The following is an 18315-nucleotide window of genomic DNA, read 5'->3' as shown; positions in this document are numbered from 1 at the left end:
GATCACTTGAGCCTCGCGGGGCATGAATAGTTGGGCTGCTATAGAGGTTATGCATATTTGTTACAATAAGATCTAAGATAGTAGAGTCTCCAGTAGGTTGTTGAACGACTTGCTTTAAACTGTGATGAGAAACCAGGTCACTACAATCGAAATCGTTGAAATCGTTCAGAAGAACCAGACCATGGTCAGGATGTTCGTCAAACAGACGATCAGTAGCTTTAAATAAATAGTCATTCAGTTCTTTGTGACTTTAGGCAGGTCGATCTGGAGGGTGATAAAGAACGCAGATAGCCATGCCAGATAAAGGTCTAAGCAGGCGTTTGGGGCGCAAAAGTGAGCCACAGACATTGGGTTCGGGTTTTCTAAGTCCAATCGCCGCCTACAAGGTATTACGTCGTTCAAGTACACGCAGATTTCGCCAGCTCGGCTAGCTACTCGATCTTTGCGGAAGACATTGGAAGCACTGATTGATAAAAGGCTGTCATCGATATTACTACGCAACTACGACTCTGTGATAGCGACTAATAAGTCAACTGGATACGTTGCCAGTAATGCTGTTAATTTGTCTAGCTTCAGAAAAAGGGAACGTGCATTCAATAAGTAAAGCGACTTGGTAGCATTGCTTTCTGACTAGTAATCAAGTTGTTGTTGTTGTTGTTGCTACTGCTACTGCTGTTACCGCACATGTTGTTTAGAGCGGGGGCTACCATGGGTAAAGGCTCAATAACACGTGCTGATGGAGCTTCACGTCTTTTGTGATCCTCACAGGAATCACTCTAGTGAAAATTATTCAACAATTACATGAGTTAATCATCCTTAAAGAGCCGAGCAATCATATTTATCCATCAAACTTAAGGTACTTGTTTTAAAATTTTGAGAGTCACTATGAATGCTAATTCCTTACATGATTTCTAGCCATGATATCTTTAACCATGCAAAACACTGAGTTCCACTAATTACCAAAACAACGATTTTCTGTGAGCGGAAAGAAAGTAAGAAATAAGACAAATTAAAAAAAAAAAAAAAAAAACATCAACCTATGGAGTCTGAGGGGTTTGTCCTTGTTGGCATAGTGAACTTCAAGAAATCGTTTATCAGTCATACCAAATTAAAGCTGTTATGTGTTTCGACAATATTGGAAACTCGACAAGAAATCATTCAACAGATGGAGAGGATAATATATAAATTTTTGTGGAAAGGTCCAGATAAATTGACTAGACTCTCAGTCATTAACTCACTGAAGAACGGTGGCCTGAATCTTACAGACCTTGAAACCCAAATTAAAGCCCTAAGGTTTTCCTGGATTCCACAGGTTCTTGACGCGCGAGTAGGTCCATAGAAGTGGTATTTTCAATTGCATTTCATTTGAAAAAATATGGAGGAACTCTACTCTTAAAATGCAATTATGATGTAAGGAATCTCAATTTAAGTTTAAACGGTTTTTATCAACAGTTACTTGACTGGTGGGCAGATTTAAGAAATGCTTTCTCTGATATTAATTATTCCCATTATTTAATTTGGAATAATAAAGAGATAAGAATTAATAACAAATCTATCTTCTATAAAAAATATACAGAGTGCGGAATTATTTATTTAAATGATCTGTTATTTAATTTGTATAATATACGCTCTTTTGAAAACCTAAAGAATGCAGGGCTTGATTCCAATGTTTTGACATGTTCTGCCTTACGATTGTCTGTGTCTGAGGACAAGTTATCCTCTTTTCCACCGGTGGAATTTGGTCCTGGGACGTTGAAATACAATATCATCGAATTCCAAACGTACTCAGCTTACTCAAAACAGTTCAATTCCCTGCTGATTGTTAATAAAGCTAAATATCCGAATGGATTGTAAACTCTTTCAGCCGATTTGGAACTTTCAACCCCGTTACATGAATGATTCTCGATCCCCCACAGCGCGGCAGGTGAAACTTATGTCTGTTCTTTCCAATATAAATTATTAAATAACCTGTTATTTACAAATACCAAATTATTTAAAATTGGGTTAGTTGAGTCAAAGATGTGTTCCTTTTGTGCAATTTACAAAGAAGAGAAGACTTATACCATCTCTTTTATGACTGCTCCTATGCGCGAGCGTTTTGGAACAGGTTTTGCAATTGTTGATCTAATTTTCGGAGTGAAAATCTAAACATACTCTCTAAAACAAGTTATAATTGGCTTTTTAAATAGAAATGACCTGTTAAATTATTTTATCATGCTCGGTAAACTGTGTATAAGGGAGTGTAGAAGGAAGAAGTCAATCCCAAAGTTTAATTTGTTTCTACGCAAAGTAGAAGCTAATAGGAAGGAGAGTGAAAAACTTATTGCCTTAAAAAACAAGAATCTTCAAGATTTCGGGAGAAGATGAGAACCATTATTGTGTGAGAATTTTTGTTGTGATACTGTGCGCCAGGAGGAAATATATGGATGGCTCACTGAAATACTGCATTGTCTATTTTCATTATCAACTAAAAATCTAATTGAAGTATTTGCACCGTCTCTGATGTATTGTGGTGTCTGCCTCCCTAGAATATATATTATAAGTTAAGTATTAATTGTAAAAGGGGCAGCATTGTGAGTAATGTAAACACTGTTAGTATTGTAAATGATTTAAGTAATATTAGCAACGTACTGTTATATGTAGTTGATAAGTATAGGTAATCGCATGGGGCCGAGTAAAATTAAGGATTAATATCACTTGTGTTTTCGGAAGTTGCTGAAATTGCCCGAGTCGCGCAGCGACGATGGTAATTTCTGCAACTTCCGAAAACTCAAGTGATATTAATCCTTAATTTTAGGAGGAACCATGTGATTACTTGTTTATAAGATAAGGGGCAAAATGTTTTCTTACTGATCTCGCGCAAAACGGGACGCCATTGTTACAAAACAAACAGAAATTTCTTTACCTTGGCAGTCGTTGCTAAGCGATTTTCAGCCAATCATTTTCAAGTAATTTTGCCAGGGGCAATTGCAAAAATTAAGAAAAAATGCCCTCTGTCTTGACCAATCACAATTCAGTAATTTTGCCCGTTATATGATAATAATCATAATACCAATAATAATAATAATGATAATAAGGATAATAATAATAAAACATTCATTGATGTTAAACCAATTTCAGCATCTAAAAAGAATATTTACGTAGTAATTAAAAGAGAAACGTAATCTAAGTGAATATAGCGGTACAGGACACGTTTTTCTCCACCCGTGGGAAGATTGGAGACGAGGTGTCAGAGTCGAGGAGAGGTTTGCTCAACATCATCCTCGGAGACCCAGTGGCTGTGAGTCGATTTCAAGTTAAGGGCAAAAGAGCCCCTGGCGACATTGTCTTACAAGACTAGTTCCAAACGGTCGCACTCGTTCTGGCATCTGATTGGTGCCAGAAAATCTTTGTGTTTTTCTGCCCAATCAGAGTGAAGTGTCCTTTGGAGTCCTTTCGTGTGTTTTAACACGCACATATACAACAAGCTCTGTTGTTCGCTATGTTTGTCTGGGCCGTGCGACGAATCTTTGCCCGAGGTGAAAAGTTTCAGTCTTAGCACACAATGTAAGAGAAATCGATCAGATTGTCCGCGAAAACTTACCGGAAAATTATACTGAATACTTTCGCAGGTATCACAAGAGAACGTGTTTAAAAGTTTGCGGGGTTCGTGTAAAACATAATGGTTGCAGGCATTGATATGTCGCTTTAAACGTTAGATGAGATGTAAGCCTAAATCTTTCAAGATTTTTTGTACAATTTGTTGTGAGTGAAACTTTTCCAATCCCGTGAAGTTATCTCGTCGCACGGGCCACGCAGGTATGTCAAGCAACTGGCGCTTACGCGAACGTAACTTTCTGTGCGCGCCAAATTCTAATCGTTGCTTTGTAGTAAAGTCTTTCGCAATATGGCCAAGGTTGCAGAGAACGTTAAGTACGTGGACGACCTCCAGCAAGCGCTTAAAGAAAGCTTAGCTGTGTTTCCGATTAACTAATTAAAATCTTAACCAAAACTAATCATCGAGAACATCGTGGAAAGGAGATGTGTTTCGGACAGTTACCGAAGGGGTTTTGAAAAAGTTTAATCTTTCAGCTGCTGTGTACAGTGTTCAAATTCTTGAGCTCGAAAGGCCACGGATTCTCTTCTAGTCCCTTGGTCATTGTCATTTCACCTCATTTGTCGATTGTTGAAGACCAATTTAAATACCTTTGATCATTGGGAATCGATGCTGCTTTCATTGGGGAAAACAAAACCAAAGAACAAGAAATATTAGATGGAAAGGGTGGGCTTCCTTTATTGTAAATGTCAGCTTAGTACAGGGTTATCTACCCACATCTAATAAACAAAAGTTTCCACGTTAAGCTTTTTTTTTTGTTTGTTTGTTTTTCAAGCGAAGATTACATTAGATTTTGGCCGGGCGTGCACAAAAAGTTGCGTAAGCGCCAGTTGACCGACATACCTGCGTGGCCCGTGCGACGAGATAACTTCACGGGATTGGAAAAGTTTCAGTTACAGCAAATTGTACGAAAAATCTTGAGAGACTTAGGCTTACCTCTCATCTAACGTTTAAAGCGACATATCAATGCTTGCAACAATTATGTTTTATAAGAACCTCGCAAACTTTTAAAGACGTTCTCTTGTGATACCTGCGAAAGTATTCAGTATAATTTCCGGTAGGATTTCGCGGACAATCTGATCGATTTCTCTTACATTGTGTGCTGAGACTGAAACTTTTCACCTCGGGCAAAGCTTCGTCGCACCATAGTTAGCCCTGGTGCGTGTTAAAACACACGAAAGGACTCCAAAGGACACTTCACTCTGATTGGGCAGAAAAACACAAAGATTTTCTGGCACCAATCAGATGCCAGAACGAGTGCGACCGTTTGGAACTAGTCTTGTAAGACAATGTCCCCAGGGGCTCTTTTGCCCTTAACTTGAAATCGACTCACAGCCCCTGGGTCTCCGAGGATGGCTCAACATGATCTCGAGACCGAAATAATGATTAATGATTATGGTAATTTCATGACATGCGTTCTTGACGCTTTAAAATGAAGAGGAGGCTTCAGTTCCACACTCTTACAGCATGCAACATGGCGGAAGAAGGTGCGTTCAGTTGTGATGGATTATTTTGTGAAAGTCTTTACTTCAGTCGCTACCGTAACTCTTACTTTACTAATTTAGAATCAATCTTTTCCTCGACCCTTTTTAAGCTGTAGTCTCATTAATGATAAAGTATTATCGTTTGTCTCACGATGTTGTCACTTTTGATGTGAATCGCGACGTTTCGACAGTCTGCATACTGCTTGTCTTCCTCAGTCTTACTCTCGTCTAATTATTCCTAGGGGAAGACCGAAAGAGAAAGCTGCCCTCAATGTCCGAGCTTCTCAGTAAAGGGAAAGAATTGTTGGGTTTGTCAAAGAAGAAACAGCGGAAAGCTCGACAGTATGAATTTGCCAGTGACCCCGTTTCAGGACTTCGTAATAATAAGGGAACATACTCTGGTCAGTCGAAAAGAAGACGAAAAGATACAAATTCTCTCCTTGAAACCTCAGTTCCTCATGAGCGTGATGGTAAGCTTATCTTCCGGTGAATCATCATGTCAGCTTTCATGAATGAACATGCCACATCAACTTTTTCTCCGCTCAAAATAATTTGTTAGCTCTGAGTCGATCGTGTTTCTTCTTTATCCGAAGACCTTTCAGAGAATGCGAGTGCAAGTTATGGACATGAAAGTGCGGATCAAACCACGCGCGCGTCCAGTACAGTAGGAGGTTTGTAATCATCAATATCGAGGTTGATGTTAATGTGCGCTTCTGTGGCGGAGTTACTTGTGGAGTAATTCAACTAACCTTTTAACCCACTAAGAGTGACTAGCTAGCATCTAATTTCTCCTCACAATATCATGCCCAATTCACACATGAAGGTAATTAGATAAAGGAAATGGTCACCAACTAGTGGGAAGCTGTGGATTATGAAACAATGTCTCCTCATCAGCCTCTATGGGAATGTGTAGGGGACAGTAAGGAGAACATGTATGCTGATGTGAGGGTGGGAAGGGATAATGTCAGATTATTTACGTGGTGACTCATTAGTATAGGTCTAGGATAGAAAATAAATACAGTAGGGTCACTCAGTCCCACATTACTTTAGTTATAAAAGGTCGGAGTTGTTGTGGCAAGGCAAGAGGAATTTAAACCTCCTTAAGTCGGTTGGAGGGTGAAGAAATTTTGTTGCTAAAAACCTGATGATCTAATCATATATTTCCTTGAACAGGGATGTCCGGTGCTTTTGGCTTAACCCTCTAACCTCTAAGAGTGATTAGCACCTAATTTCTCATTAAGCTATCATCCCTAGAACACACACCTAGGTCACAAGAATAAAGGAAATGATCATCAACTCAAGAGGCTCTTTATTTTGCAACAATTCTCCTTGACAGCACCTTAGGAAATGTAAAGAGCATAGTATGGAGAGTTTGCATACTGGTGTTCTGGTGTAAAGGGTTAAAGCTTCTTTTAGTTCTAAGTGTAACAATATGATTTTACACTTTCTATTTTGTTGTCATAATCATTGTCCTTGTTGATTGTATTTCCTGAGCTGTTACTACAACATAAACATGTTTTTGTCATTTTGGTAAAGGAGAAATGAAAGAAATCCTGCTGGAGGCACAGGAGCTTTTGCAGAGGTTGAAAGAAAGCAACCCACCAAAAAGACAAAATTGGGCAGAAAGGCAGACACTCTTGACTGAAAGCTGGGAAGAGCAACGGTCATCAATATTTAAAGAATTACTGGAAGCCACTTATGCTGTTCCTGAAAATATCATGTGCAGCAGATGCTTAGATAAAGCTGCAGTTGTGAGATGTGACATGTGTTCCACCATGCGACACTTGTGCTCTGAATGTGACCAGCAAGTTCATGAATGCTGGCCATTTCATGACAGGGATGCCATAGTTAATGGGCACTATTTCCCAATACCTACAACAACGACATGGAGCAGTAGTGGACAGTGGGAAATAGTTGGTAATCTTTCAGTTGTTTACAATGTATTTGTATATTCGTAGGATCAAGAAATTCCTCATTGAGTTTTTCATTATACAGTGCTTGATACATAGAAATAGAGTGTGATGTATATTGAGATGGGAAAAAAGAGAGATATACTTCATCCCTACAAGCCTGTTATGTGCTTACTTACTCGATCATCAGAGGATTTTGTAACAAAATACCCTGATGAGTGGGTAAACAGCCTTGTAGGGATGATAGTATAGTCTCTTAGAATTTTCTCTATCTCAATGTATGTATATATGTATGTATATATGTGTGTGTGTATATGTATATATATATATCTATAAATACATAATGTCTGCAGTTAGATATAGCTCTTTTGGCATACAAATTGAGCCCTTTGGGGTGAGTCATTGCCACTAGCATTGCGCTTAGCTCACTAGGCCTTCCTAGTTTGAGCACTATGGCATGGCTCAGACGATACTACAAATGTGGGATCGTTCGGGGTAACCATATCGGTTCTCCCCCATCCTAGCATCAGCACTGCACTGATGAGGCCCAGAAGGCTGAAACAGTAAGTCCAGAGTGTCTGCAGTTAAATACATAATTATATATACATTATACATGCACCCATATATACATACACATATATGCATAGATATGTAATCTATGTATATATAAACATATATTTAACTGCAGACAGTACTGTTTCGGCCTTCTGGGCCTCATCAGTGCAGTGCTAATGCTAGGATGGAGGAGAACCATTATGGTCACCCCAAACGATCCAACCTTTGTGGTATCGTCTAAGCCATGCCAGAGTGCTCAAACTAGAGTACACTAGCGAGCATGCGCAATTGCAGAGCAATGACTCATCCTAGTTAGAGTGCTCAATTTGGACATGAAAGCAAAGCTTTGTATGCCAAAGAGCTATATCTAACTGCAGACAGTACTGTTTCGGCCATTAGTGTGTATATAAACATATATTTATATATGTGTATATACACACTAAGTGTGGTGGATTTTCTTTCCTTCTTTTCTAGCCAAAACTCTACCTCTTAGAGACCTTTGTTGCACTACGTGTGGCGGAAACTGTGAAACAGACATTATTCTACCTAATACTCACTGCATTTTGGTCTCCCTTCAAGGTATTGACTAATATGGATTTTCGTGAGACATTCCTGTAAGATTAATTGTATGGAATTTAAAGAAATATTTTTACATTGAATTTGTTGGTGATACAATTTGCAATTACCAGTTTGCCCTTCTTAACAGACTTTATAATTGTACAGTACATATATTTCAAAATTTCAGGTCGGTTTGATGTAAACCATAGAAGATATAAGTGCCTTCAGTGAGGGAAAATGCTTTGCACCTCAGAACCACTTGTCATCGTCCAGTCTGGCTTTTGGCCAGGGAGTATCAAAGATATGACTTATGTCTTTGATAAGGAGCTTTTCTTATTCTGGGACATTCTTCAGAAGCAGCTCCCTGGAGTGTCTGAAGGTGCATTTCTCAAGTCACTTGAGCTCTTTTCAAAGCGGAAAGGATGTGTGAGTATTTTTATCAGAGGACACTGCCCTTCAACATCTAATTCTGGTTTGGAAGTTTTGTAAAGAGGAGAACAGCTTGTGGAAAATATTGTCACTTTTAATTATATTAATTAGCACTACTAATGCTATAAACAAATCTTCAAGTTAGAATCCCAAAGAGCACAACTTATGTGAGCATCATTTATTTTATAAGACCTCTGAATATAGATAGGTTGCACAATCATTGCTAAAATTTTCATATCCATAAACAAATAATAGCCCTGTTGATGTGGAGAGTCATTGAGCCAAAGAAGTCTTAATCAAACTTAACTTTATCACTTATTTTACTGTAGTATGGTGCAACAGAGAAAACATGGATATTTGTTTACTGTTTACAGGTTGCAACTGTTAATGCCACAGCCTTCAGAGTGTCATTTAAGGAGTGGAAATATTGTCAAGTTGAACTTGATAAACTGCGGTGCATTGACTGGATGGAATGCCCATCATGTAGCCAACATCAGCACTCTGCTCATGTTGATGGGAACATGAAACTTTACCGTTTTAAATCTGCAGGGATGTAAGTTCCAGATATTAATTTGAAACTCAAGGACAATTTGTTTCTGCTTAGATTAATGAGTTTGATTGTTTATCAACCGCAATATTTGGGTAGTTGGCTCGTTGTACAATCAACATCGGTTGGAGTTGTGCAATGAAATCATCATTACCAGACGGTTTCAGTATTACCATCATCCTCAAGTTGTAAATCATGCTAACTTTCTTCATAATTGATCTCTGAACAGTATTTTTTGAGGGATCAATACTAATCCAAATTCAAAATGATTCTAAAGTACCATTAGGTAACACTACTGAAGAAGCTTGGTAAGTTTGGACATAAGAAGAGCCTGTACCACTATCATACACTCATCTTTACACCGGAGTGCATGTAGAAGACTTGGTTATATGTATTAGGTTATTAAAGAATACCTATTTACATTTGTATTCAGAAGGAAAAGAGAGTGTTACTATGGAGAAACCTTTGTGGTCTCAAATGAGAAAGTTGATAGTCACATTCATAAGGTCTATCAAGGTTCAAAGCAAAGGGTAAGAGCTGCGAGCATGTGTAATCATTAAGCATCTACTAGATTTAAAAAGGTACATGCAATGTTCATTTTTGTTTCTTATAGGCAACGTTTTGTCATAAAACGTAACACAAGGTACAATCAAAGATACTGTAGTTTACATGTGGAAATTATAGTCATTAATTGTCATTTGAAAAAAATTCTATGGTTTGATTCAGCATCCATTATTGTAAGGCAAAGACTTGTCAATATCTCTGATACTCTACTCACAGAGCAATTAATGCTAACTTAAAGGTAGTATCATGTAGCAATATTATTGGACCAAATCTCTTGAAACCTACCTTTTGCTATTAAAACACTGGCAGGCATTCCTATTAAGCAATAGGATGTTTAGACATATGTTACTAAGTTACAACTTGTTGATTTTTCAACAAGCATCAGATATCTATACACTGTACACTTGGATGTACATTATTTTTAATCCAGAAATCAGATGAGCAGGGAAAGTGTGGAGAGTCCAACTGGCGAGCAGCAGGAAATACTGTCAAAAAACGGAAGAATCTGAGTGAGTGTGGTCTGGAGATTGCTGGATGTAGGCATGGTTTGGCACAACATGCCATCAACATGATGTATGGAGAGGTTTATGGATATGCCCATTATCTCCAAGTGAACTACTACGTTCCCAAGAATGTGGAGTTTTTCTGGTACGATGTCATCTGCAAGTACTGGCCCTGGTTAAAAAAGAATGATCTGGCAACTTCCAAGAGAATGAGTCCTGCATTGTCAGTTATGCATGCAAAAGCTCATGATTGGTCTTGTCAGGTACTGGTATGATTATGTCCAATTTTGCTTGCATATGAATTCTTTTACATGAATACAATTTGGTTTTGTTCTAATCGTGAAATTTTTCTGTGTCCTAATTTATATCTGCTGGATAGCTTTCTGTGTACGTCAGTAAGTGTAATTTTCATGTAGGTCTTGTGGGGTGGCCGTTGGCAGAGTGGGGCAGCTGCAACTACTGGGGAGGAGGTTGAGCACATCAATAGCCATTTCTCAAGATTAGGCTCTTATACAAAGCATATGCTTCCTGAAGGTACATCACCCAATTTCCATCCACAAAATGGTGTCAGCAGTTGGAGGATGCTAAACGTATGTTCTGTAACAAACTCCTATTAGCAAAGGTACAAGGTGACACACCAGAGGGTTTATTCTAGTGCAATGTACTACCCTGTATCCAAGGAACCAAAACAGCGTGATAACAGCAAAATTTCAAATGCTGAATTGGCTAAGGTTTCACAGAGAAACTTTACATAAATGGTAAGAACTTGGAATGGTTGTAGTGTTGCTGGTTGGTCTGAAAATTTCTTTTCATTGACAATCTGACAGGTAGGGAGGAACTTCTCACTGAGCATTCTTTTTATTGGAACAGACGGAAAATTGAAGGACTTCCTGGCTCACTTGCAAAACGATATGCCAAGGTATAAAGTGCATTTTATTTCCTATACAGATTTGAGTGTTGCATTTGTTCTTCCACTCATTTGGTTCTTGGTTATGAATTGGAATAACAACGGTAGGCTATAATTATCAATTTCGACTTGTGACCCTTCTGCTTCTCTGGTTTCAGGCAGAGAATCAGCTCAAGCAGGTGAACAAAGAGATGGAAGGGCTGTTGAAAAATCGTCTAATGAACCAAAGAGATGTGTGCCTAGAAAGATGGAAATCCGATGTTTATCAGGCCGCAAAAGGTTAATTTATACACATGGGCCACTGATATAATTTACAGTTGTTTTTCCATTTTTATCACTGATCTGATTGTTGCTGCAGTTACTTGCGTGACCTTCTGAATATATTTTTCCATCCCAGGAAATATTGCTGAGACAGTTTAGCTTCTATGCAATTCTTTAAATTAGTTTTAAAAAAAAGATAGTGGCAAGCATAACCATATCATGTTGGCATCTCTTGTGTCCCTTGAAGCCTACTGCCTCTCAAAACAGAGGAAAAATGGAGAATAAACACCGTTCATAAATGTAGGTCTACATAATTTGGAGTACCTTAACTGTTTCGAATATCTAACAGGTTTTTAACTGCATGGTAATTGTTCTGTTTTTCTTTTTTGTTTGTTTATCTATTTTCAAATTTGATCAGAGGACGAAATTTCCTACCTAAAAAAGCCTCAACTATCTGACGAGGAGAAGCTATATCTGTGTAATTTGCTGACATTGCAAAACTGCACTCCGAAACAAAAGTTGCTTCTTGAGACTGCCGATCACCTGTTTGGGAAGAAGTTCCGAGAGCTTGAAGCTAAACCTTGTGACAATGTCAGTGTTGGTGAAGTCGTGTTAATTGAAAAGGGGGTTGCATATTTCCAGAAGCAAATGGAGCATTTCCACCTCTCGATTACTCAGTTGGCATTTAATATGGGAAAGCTGGCAGGTGACTTTTGTTTCAATATAAAGATTGTTAGATCTAAATACTCGTATGGAATGCCTCAGTATTTGTAGTTTGCTCATTGTGAGTGCCCTTTCTCCTGTTAATGAAGTTATTCGCAGTAATACTTGTTCAATGGTATGCTTTTTCTGTAGATGGATCAAAGCAACGTCAAAGGCTACGCACAAAAATATCGGCAGAGAAGACAAAGCTGGAGCAATTGATTGCTAAGTACAATCGACTTTCAATCGCTGATTCTGTCCAACTGCATGAGATAGAGAATGGTACATTTCCTTGGAAAGCCGACACAGATACACCGTTTTGCACAGGTGTACCTATCCGTACAAAACGGTTGGTTGTTGAGAAACAGATGGAAGCATCCAGGTTTCAAGAGGAAATAGAACTTCTCGAAAAGGAAATGCTACGATTCATGAAGTTCTACAAGAACAGTCTTTTACCATACTTGTTCAAAGAACAGGAGAAACTGCAGGAAGTGTTAAAAGGTACTTTAATTGCCCGTTTGACTGGTCTGCTACCTTTGTGATCACTTTTTGCCCAATAATTGACAGAAGTGGATGAGTAGATGTAAATAAACCGATTGTAACACGATGACATTCGAGTTCAAACCACACATCCAATTAGACACCTGTGTAAAAATTCTCATTTTTGTTTTATCGACCTATCTACTCTAAAACACATACACGCCCAATCTGTAGGTCGGTCCGTCAATCACTAATTGCCACAGTTCACCAGATTTTGTTCTCTCTGTAGGCGTGTAAGTCATAATCAGTAAAGTGACAAATTTTCAGGGCCCTCAGTGCACATTTCCATTGAGCTGAGAAGTCATGGGTGCACTTTGTCATGTCGATTCTTTGGAGTTATTAGACGCTACTTTTTTTGTTTCATACAGTATGTGTGAAAGATGGCAACAGAGGACTGGGTATTGAACCGGAAAGATCTTCGGAGGAGATTTCGGTAAGTGGCGAGATATACACAGTACAACCAGGTGGACAATCGGACATGGTTGGCCTTGTTGTAGCAGGTCCATGCACTCAATTGTATTTCTAATGTGCGTTATTTCTACTGAACTAATATACTGTTTGTGTGTAAAATTGGATAGTTGGGTTTTTAAGATAATATTCGCAAATGTCACTCCTGTTATGCTTTCTGTGTCCCACAAATCTGTAGATTCGTCGGTACGCCACCGCATCAACCCAGAAGCCAGTCATAATGGCAAAACTTGCCCTTATCAAGGAGGGTATGAATTTCGCTACGAAACAAATCGCCGCTGGAATAAGTGCGTTTGCTCCTGTGTTAACTGAAGAGCTAGATGTTTTTCGTAAGTATCTCCTTACGCACGAGGTAGAAGAGGAGGAAGACGTTGATGACGAAGAAAGCTTGAACGGTGATGGAGATGGAGATGAAAATGAAAACATTATTGAGCTGATCGGTGGTAATGCCAGTGACTTGGCAGTCGGAAGCGCAACTGGAAATCTTATCCTTCAGGCACTTAGTACTTTAAGTGTACCGGTGTTGGATTCTGTATTCCCAGAGGTTCTAACTCCGGGTGTGTCGTGCTGGAAATTTCCAAACGAAATAAGTCAAGGCCTCTACAAAGGCAGAAACGGAAGTAATGCCTGTAGCCTAATTAGTATCCTTTTAGGATATGCTTTAAGTTTCCAGAAAGTTGCGCCCCCGGAGTGCCAATCATGTATTACAAGTGCCATCGTAGATGTATTGTGCATTTGCATCGAAATTGGCAACCGAGTTTACGATTTCTTTCGGGAGAGTTTACCTTCAAGGTACCTCTCTATCCAAGAGGCTGCTAGTGTGCTAGAGATGTGGTGCACGATGGATGTTGGTGACAATTTACCTGTGCGTTTAAAAGACCACCACGTGATGTCTACTGTCTCTGGTCAGTTAAAAGAGGCCATCTCGTCGTGCAATGCGTTCACGGCGTTTCTTTTTCTTAACAATAAAACTTCTTTGTTTTATTTCACTGGCAGTGTCGTAATGTATATTGACACTCACTGCCATGGCCCAAGCGGTGCCGTAGTAGTCGTAGCTGAGGAAAAGGAGCTTGACTCGTTCTGTACCAATGTATGGGAACTAGAATGCAACGACGAGTCTACTTACGGAAACTTGGTATTTGTTGATTTTTGATACTGTATTAATAAAAGAAAAAAGTAGCTCCAGTAGTACAAAGTGCCACGGAAAGAAGCAGAGGACCATGTAAATAAGGATTACACAGTGGAACTTAAGCGTATAAGGCTTTTTTTTAAATGTGTGGCTAGTGGCAACTGAACTCAAATTGAGAACTCTTTTGTTACCAAACAACATTCTAAGGTACTTAAAGCATAATTTTAAACATGGATTTTTACCATATCCTTCTAACAATTTTTCCATGACTCATACTCGAAAGAAAACCAATGTACCTTAGTGAATTAAATTTATCCTGCTATGTATCCTCTGTCAAAATGTAAAGATTAAAGCAAGCGTGTTCGTCAGGTGTCTGAAAAACGAATGTAGTTTAGAAAAAAAGATTCTGAAACATTTGCAAATATTAAATTGGTCTATTACTTACGTATTCAGCGTGTGCTTCGTGATTGTAAACATGCAATTTTGCTGATAAGTGAAAAGTAGGAGCCAAAATGGACGGAAGGGAGAATATTCTATTAGTTGATCTGCTAAACCTGCGAAAACCTTCTTAAATCCAATTTCCTGTTAAGTGAATAAAAGATTCTAAAATAGACACTTTGGAAGAGTCTGAGCGAATCAATCTCATTTTAATAATAAAATATGAGTCCCAAAATTGACCATTCGAGAAAGAATCTATTCATGAGCTGATGTGCGAAACTCGCCTAACCCCCCCACCTCCACCCCCCAGCTCCCCACCTCAATTTGCTGGTAAATGAAAGATAACTCCCAAAACAGACAACATGGAAAATAATCTATTATTTGCTGCGCCAAAATCGCATAATCAACCCCTATTTTGCTGGTAATTGAACAATAACCCAAAACATTCACAACTAAAAGACATCTATTAGTTCATGTGCTAAACACGCCTATTCCATTTCATTTTGATTATAATTAAAGAAATAGGACACAAATTGTACATAACGTACTAAAATGAATCTTTTACCTGATGTTCAAAACACGCGTAATACACTCCATTTTGCTGGTAATTGAAAAATAGGATACAAAATGTACATAACAAAAACGAACCTTTCAGCCGATGTGCTAAACTCGCGGTATTCATTCAATTTTACTGGTAATTGAAAAATAGGACAAAATGTACATAAATAAAAAGAATCGTTTAGTTGATTTGCTAAACTCGCGTTATTCATTCCATTTTGCTGATTATTGAAAAATAGAACACAAAATGTACATAAATAAAAAGAATCATTTAGTTGATGTGCTAAACTCGCTTTAACCATTCCATTTTGCTGGTAATTGAAAAATAGGACAAAACGTACATAACTAGAAAGAATCTTTTAGTTGATATGCTAAACTCGCTTAATCCATCCCATTTTGCTACAATGAAGAAAAACGAAAAATTCAAACAAACCATTTCTTTGTGTACTGGAAGTTAATGCGACTCCAACTGTTCTGTCCTGCACTCTATTGTTCCACGTTCATAACTAAAATTAAACTACTGGTTGATGTGCTTAAATCGCATAATCCACCCCATTTTTCTAGTAATTAAAAAACATAGGTCCCAAAACGGAACATAGACAAAAGAGTTACTTACTTCGCGTAATTCACCCCATTTTTCTGATAGTGATAATAAATAATAATTTTTTCAATTTCTATATATCACTGTCAATGAAATATGGAACCCAAACGGGACATTACGAAAAATAATGTATTAGTTGGTGTGGTAAATTCGCGAAATCCATCCCGTTTTGCTGGTATGTGAAAAATAAGAACCACATTGATAATACTTGTCCATCATTTATCAATTTTTGTTGGTTAGTGTATTTTTTTTATTTATGAGTTATTACTAATCAAAAATCGATTAATTAGTCAAATTATAAAGTAAGTATTAAATTGTCAATCTGTTAAATTTTTAAATAATTGACATCAATTTATTATTGCTCACGAGGTATTTATCAGTTTGTTATTAATCAAATTGTTAATTTCTATTTCTGTAGTTTTCAATTATTTATCTATTATTATGATAACAAAATTTAACTATTGGTTCATGCTTTAGCGTGCACTATCGAGTTATGGAGCACGCGGGAAGTTTGGAGAGCACGAATGAAGCGTAAGAGTTGCCCGAGGCGATAGCCGAGGGAAACTCTAGCTTCTAGAGTGCTCTCCAAACTTCCCACGTGCTCCATAACTCGATAGTGCACAGCTGAAAGCATGAACCAATTGTTTTAGAACATAGCCGGTGGAATTGTGCAGCAAATCCGACGCGAAAAACGGACAACAATATCAGTTGAAGCGAATCGTGACGGCGCCGAGCCGAGTCTCCTTTTCCTTTGTTTTTCTCTCTTTCTGCCTCATTTAAGAACTCTAGCCCAAGGGAAAAGGTCGAAACATTGTCTTCGTTTTCGGACTAGTAGGCCGAATTTCTGTTTGTATCCATTATTGTCGCGAAATATATTATCTTTACCCGCGCTAACAATGGCCGCTCGCGCGAAAAGAAAAATTTCTGGCGAAGTCAGATTTGCTGACGCTATCAGCGTGCACTATCTGGATTTTTAGCACCCTCACGTATAATGAATTTGATTGCGCGACTCTGCTAGCTATGTTCTAAAATGCATTAGTTTGCTATTCAATGTTTTTAAGGCATCAAACCATTCAATTAAAATTATTAAATTGTTGAATTGTTATCGAGGCAGTTGTTTATAATTACTTAATTATTTCTTAAGTATTTATTAATCAATTTACATATTAATGTGCATGTATTATTTAGTATATATTAACTTAGTTATTGAGTTAAAGCATTTAATTATTCATCTATGCTTTTTGGGCATTTCATTTTTAATATCTTTTTTAAAAAGGAAAAAGATATCTACTTAAGAGATCGAAAAGAGATGAGGGAAGCATGGAAAATTTCTAGCAAAGGTAAGCCAACATTTCTAATGAGTACTGAGAAATGTTATTTAGGGTGTCGCAGCTGTTTATAACAATTTTTTTCAAGCACAATTAGCTTCAAGCACCAGACTCTTGCAATCGCTGGACAAATCCACAGATACAAATTGTAAACAATACGAGGGTTTTTGTGGAATTTAAGTAAGGAGCATTAAAGTGTATTCAATTCAATTTCGTCATTACTATCCAGAGATATCTGTGGTGCTGTTCCAAATGAGTTCTCTGAGTAGCTTCATGTAACATTGAAAATTTAAAGGGGCGCCGACTGAGGGACTATGCTCAAGAGATTGGATAATCATATCTTTAAGGACCACAAAGGTGTTATTAGTGATCAGCCACATATCCATGTTTTGGAAAGTTTGCCGAAGCCTAGACTTGTTGCCTGGATGTTAGAAAAAGGTCATCCATTTCTCTTAACACCCAAAAATTATCCACTACATTTTAGTGTGTATCGTTCCAAGGTTGGAACAGATAAAAAGGGAGGGGGAACGGATATAACTCACCACACTGATAAAAATTGATTACAATGGACATGGAGAAGGGAAAGGAATCAGAATGGAAAGTGCAAATGGCTGTCAGGTGAAGAAAAGGATGAGAGCCACTCAAATGAAGTACTTGTGGATCGACATGAATGCATTATTTCTGGGGATGGCATTAATTGCGTTGGGCGCGCTATCACGGGAACATGTTGTGTCAGTGTCAAGTTCAAATTCAGAACAACTGCTTGTCGATTGACTCCCACGTATGTCAATGTGATGATGGGCCCTTCTGATACTTAATACACAACACCTCATTAGATGGGATGATTTTTGTTTCAATAGCGATCACGAAATTAAAATGAAGGTTGGTTGGATTTCATCGGTCGAGAGTTGTCAGGTAGTGTTCAGGAAAATGCCTTTTCCCACCTTTCAAGATATCTAGGTACTAACATCATAAATATTCAACCATTTTTTTATAGGATAAGGACGCATTATCTCTACCCTGACAAAGGTGCCTTACATGTGGTGCAACACAAAGAGGGAGCTGACAATGTTCTGTTCGTCTGGAAACATTAGATGTCTTCTGCTGACACCAGTCTTCATAGCCATACAACTGCAGAAAGTGTATTCATTTTGCTGGTAATTGCATCCAGTGTTTGTTTTGATGTCTTACCCAGTGACAGATGCCAGGAGGATTACAGAACACCCACCCTACCTAAA

The 18315-nt window shown here is 38.1% G+C and overlaps 2 protein-coding genes across 2 annotated transcripts; both read left to right on the top strand.

Annotated features, from left to right (window-relative positions):
- Nucleotides 1-5067: 5067 nt before the first annotated feature.
- Nucleotides 5068-8478, top strand: LOC148740354 (uncharacterized). The gene is made up of 6 exons (XM_088750578.1): nucleotides 5068-5082; nucleotides 5322-5549; nucleotides 5673-5750; nucleotides 6616-6996; nucleotides 8019-8123; nucleotides 8290-8478. Exons 1-6 carry the CDS (start codon nucleotides 5070-5072, stop codon nucleotides 8331-8333), a joined length of 849 nt encoding a protein of 282 aa, XP_088606704.1. The 5' UTR covers nucleotides 5068-5069; the 3' UTR covers nucleotides 8334-8478.
- Nucleotides 8479-8952: 474 nt separating this feature from the next.
- LOC148740353 (uncharacterized) lies at nucleotides 8953-14600 on the top strand. Its single transcript, XM_088750508.1, has 10 exons — nucleotides 8953-9084; nucleotides 9512-9608; nucleotides 10073-10408; nucleotides 10562-10679; nucleotides 10973-11064; nucleotides 11211-11331; nucleotides 11732-12019; nucleotides 12169-12516; nucleotides 12924-12988; nucleotides 13202-14600. Exons 1-10 carry the CDS (start codon nucleotides 8999-9001, stop codon nucleotides 14174-14176), a joined length of 2526 nt encoding a protein of 841 aa, XP_088606634.1. The 5' UTR covers nucleotides 8953-8998; the 3' UTR covers nucleotides 14177-14600.
- The last annotated feature ends 3715 nt before the right edge of the window (nucleotides 14601-18315 follow it).

This window comes from Stylophora pistillata, chromosome 2, assembly GCF_964205215.1.
Source record: "Stylophora pistillata chromosome 2, jaStyPist1.2, whole genome shotgun sequence".
NCBI lineage: Eukaryota > Metazoa > Cnidaria > Anthozoa > Scleractinia > Pocilloporidae > Stylophora > Stylophora pistillata.
The sequence above is the reverse complement of the archived record's forward strand: the minus strand, read 5'-3'. Positions and strand labels throughout refer to the sequence as shown.

What these genes read in the sequence shown, in the direction of transcription:
- LOC148740354 (XM_088750578.1), top strand. An exon ending in AGTTCCTCATGAGCGTGATG is followed by an intron (nt 5,550 to 5,672) that starts GTAAGCTTATCT and finishes CTTTATCCGAAG; the next exon opens with ACCTTTCAGAGAATGCGAGT. An exon ending in CATTTTGGTCTCCCTTCAAG is followed by an intron (nt 8,124 to 8,289) that starts GTATTGACTAAT and finishes TCAAAATTTCAG; the next exon opens with GTCGGTTTGATGTAAACCAT.
- LOC148740353 (XM_088750508.1), top strand. Translation starts at nt 8,999, where the DNA reads ATGGAATGCCCATCATGTAGCCAACATCAGCACTCTGCTCATGTTGAT. An exon ending in CGTTTTAAATCTGCAGGGAT is followed by an intron (nt 9,085 to 9,511) that starts GTAAGTTCCAGA and finishes ATTTGTATTCAG; the next exon opens with AAGGAAAAGAGAGTGTTACT. An exon ending in ACTGCAGGAAGTGTTAAAAG is followed by an intron (nt 12,517 to 12,923) that starts GTACTTTAATTG and finishes TGTTTCATACAG; the next exon opens with TATGTGTGAAAGATGGCAAC.